Source organism: Perkinsus marinus, assembly GCF_000006405.1.
Source record: "Perkinsus marinus ATCC 50983 genomic scaffold scf_1104296977064, whole genome shotgun sequence".
NCBI lineage: Eukaryota > Perkinsozoa > Perkinsida > Perkinsidae > Perkinsus > Perkinsus marinus.
The window spans coordinates 131794-134355 of record NW_003200286.1 but is presented as its reverse complement, the minus strand read 5'-3'; the positions used below and the strand labels follow the sequence as shown (position 1 = coordinate 134355).

General features: G+C 44.2%; 1 protein-coding gene across 1 annotated transcript in view; it reads left to right on the top strand.

Annotated features, from left to right (window-relative positions):
- Positions 1–961: 961 nt before the first annotated feature.
- The window catches only part of Pmar_PMAR024690 (Molybdopterin biosynthesis protein moeA, putative), a gene marked incomplete at both ends in the record, with an annotated part of 2665 nt that continues 1064 nt past the window's right edge, over positions 962–2562 (top strand). The window contains 2 exons of the mRNA XM_002764486.1: positions 962–1020; positions 1079–2313. Coding sequence (XP_002764532.1) covers positions 962–1020; positions 1079–2313 — 1294 coding nt within the window. The remainder of the gene's footprint in view (positions 1021–1078; positions 2314–2562) is intronic.

Below are 2562 nucleotides of genomic sequence, written 5' to 3'. Positions count from 1 at the left end.
CAGGATGTTTTACCTCTGTACGATACAATTGTTGATTATAGGAGTTCCCTACGTTGAGTTAAGTATCATCGAGGAACCTATAATGTTCCCGGGGGGGAACTCATTTTGAATTTTCCACGGATGGCTAGGAACACATTCTTCAATCAGTTTCCCATGTAAATGTCATCATCACATTAGCAACATTTTCCCCATTGTTATCAAACTCTAGGGAGCGTTATTTTCTAATGCTATTTGATATATTCTGAGCTCGAGAGTTTGCTTGGGAGTTTGGGTGGAAAGGTACAGAAACCAACCAAAAATTTTCGGAAATTTTCTCGGAATTTTCATATTTTCACCAACACATTGGGCACAGCAGTCTAAGGTAAAGTTGATTTTTCACCACATTATAATTGCGACCGTTTTCGGTGAAGTTAGATTTTTGTGCTTTCAAATGAACAGCATTTGTAATGTTGGTGGTATCATTTCAAAATCACGGCTAAAACTTTAACAAAAAATGGTAAAAAAATTACGAAAATTAAAACTTTTCGGTGAAAAAAATGTACGGTATATTTTTCCACATTGATATTAGTGGAGTTTCACAACCTGTTTTACGTGAAGATATTCGCGGTGATATGCAGTAGTCGTGAAATATGTTTTTCATATCACTAGGGTGGTGAAACTCCATTGTATACTACTTTGATTGACCACAACTTCCCAATTTTAAGCCTATCTCTGCCGACTCATGTCCGACCCTATACCGCCTCCGCCCGATACACTAGTACCCTCTAAGGAGTACCCAATGCTATCACTAGAAGAATGCTTGGGAAAAATCGGCGACCTTTTGCCCTCATATCGATTACGTTTCCAGACACGAAATGCATCCTCCACACTGGACCATTTACGGGTGCCTGAAGAGCTCGGACGCGTATTTGCGGCTGATGTGTACGCTCGAGAACCTTTCCCGAAATTGCCGACTTCTATTATGGATGGATTTTTGGTACGACCAGTTGGAGAAACGCATCCGAGTGTTAAGAAGATGAGGTAATGCGCTTTACTGAAAATTACGGAAATTTCTTTTTTTCTGATTTTTCCTCTTCAGTGGGATCCCCTATAGAGAGCTCCGAATTATATCGAATATCACAGCTGGACATGGCGTGGCTACTGTAGCTGAGCACTGCGACGCCACTTATGTAACTACTGGAACTTTGGTAGAAAATGCCGATCTAGCAGTGGTGAAAATTGAAGATTGTGATGTGAGTGGTGACACCGTAATAGTCCCTGTCACCGGCGTTGTTGCTGGTCTCAATCTGCGCAGTGTTGGTTCTGATATTAAAAAGGACGAACTCATTGCACGCAGAGGAGCGGTTTTAACGCCGGCTTTGCTCGCTGCACTAGAGGGCGTGTCCGCGATAGTTGAACTGCTACCTGTAGTGAAAATTGCTATCGTTTCTAGTGGAGACGAACTCGTCAAAAAAGAGGTACCAGACACGAATGGTCCGATGCTGCAGGGTCTACTATGTGAGCGCTTTGGCAACGCAGTAGAAGTGAATCGATTACTCCCACTAGAAGACGATTATAATGTTATTAGAAAAGTGCTATTAGAAGTGGCAGCGACGAACGATGTGGTTATTACTACTGGAGCTGTGAGTAAAGGTTCGAAAGACTACATCAAGAAAATTCTCGAAAAAGATGGGAAAGTGCATTTTGGTGAAGTATGTTTGAAACCGGGAAAGCCTACTACGTTTGCTACACTACGTGAAACGCCATTTTTTGGTCTCCCTGGCAACCCCGCGAGCGCTTATGTCACTTTCTTCGTTTTCGTTGAGCCCTTCTTGAGAGCGTTGTTAACTGCTGATGGAAAAATGGAAAATTTTCAACAATTTTACGCGACTGTGGCGGAAAATATGCAACAGACGGATCCAATGCGCCCCGAGTACGTGCGTGTCACCGCAAGTGTCACCCCGAGCGGTCAGATTGTCGCTAGTGGTACTACAGGTGGAGACACGCAACGTAGTAGCAGACTGCTGAGCTGCGTGGGAGTGAACGCTTTGGTTAAACTGCCCGCTGGTGGTGAACTCGTTCATAAGGGGGCGCGGGTGCCGTGTGTGCTAACTGGTAGAGCTGAACTCGGTAATGGGGGAGAGGACGAAGTTGACGATGATGTTAAAGCTGAAGCCTTTGCTTTTCGGAGGCTCGTGAGTTGGCTCCAGACAAGGACAGATGTGCAGAATATTGACCTCATGAATTTGGCGGGGTTCTGTCGCAACTGCCTTTCCAAGTGGTACGCTGAGGGTCGAGGAGTAGATGTAGATGAGGCTAAGGAACGCGTATATGGTAGTAGGGGGGGGCGGTTCACTGGAGCTAAATTACTAGCGGAGAAATATGAGATTTTGGTAAATGCCGGCAAAAGCATTCATCATTTGGGAGGTTATTTGTTGGAGTTTCGCCCTAGTGATATGAAAAATATATTTCACGACTACTGCATATCACCGCGAAAATCGCGTTATTCACAGAGTTTTACGCCCCTTGTAGTAGGCTCTTTTTTCAAACATCTTTAGTTGTAGCACTGACGAGGTGGCGATT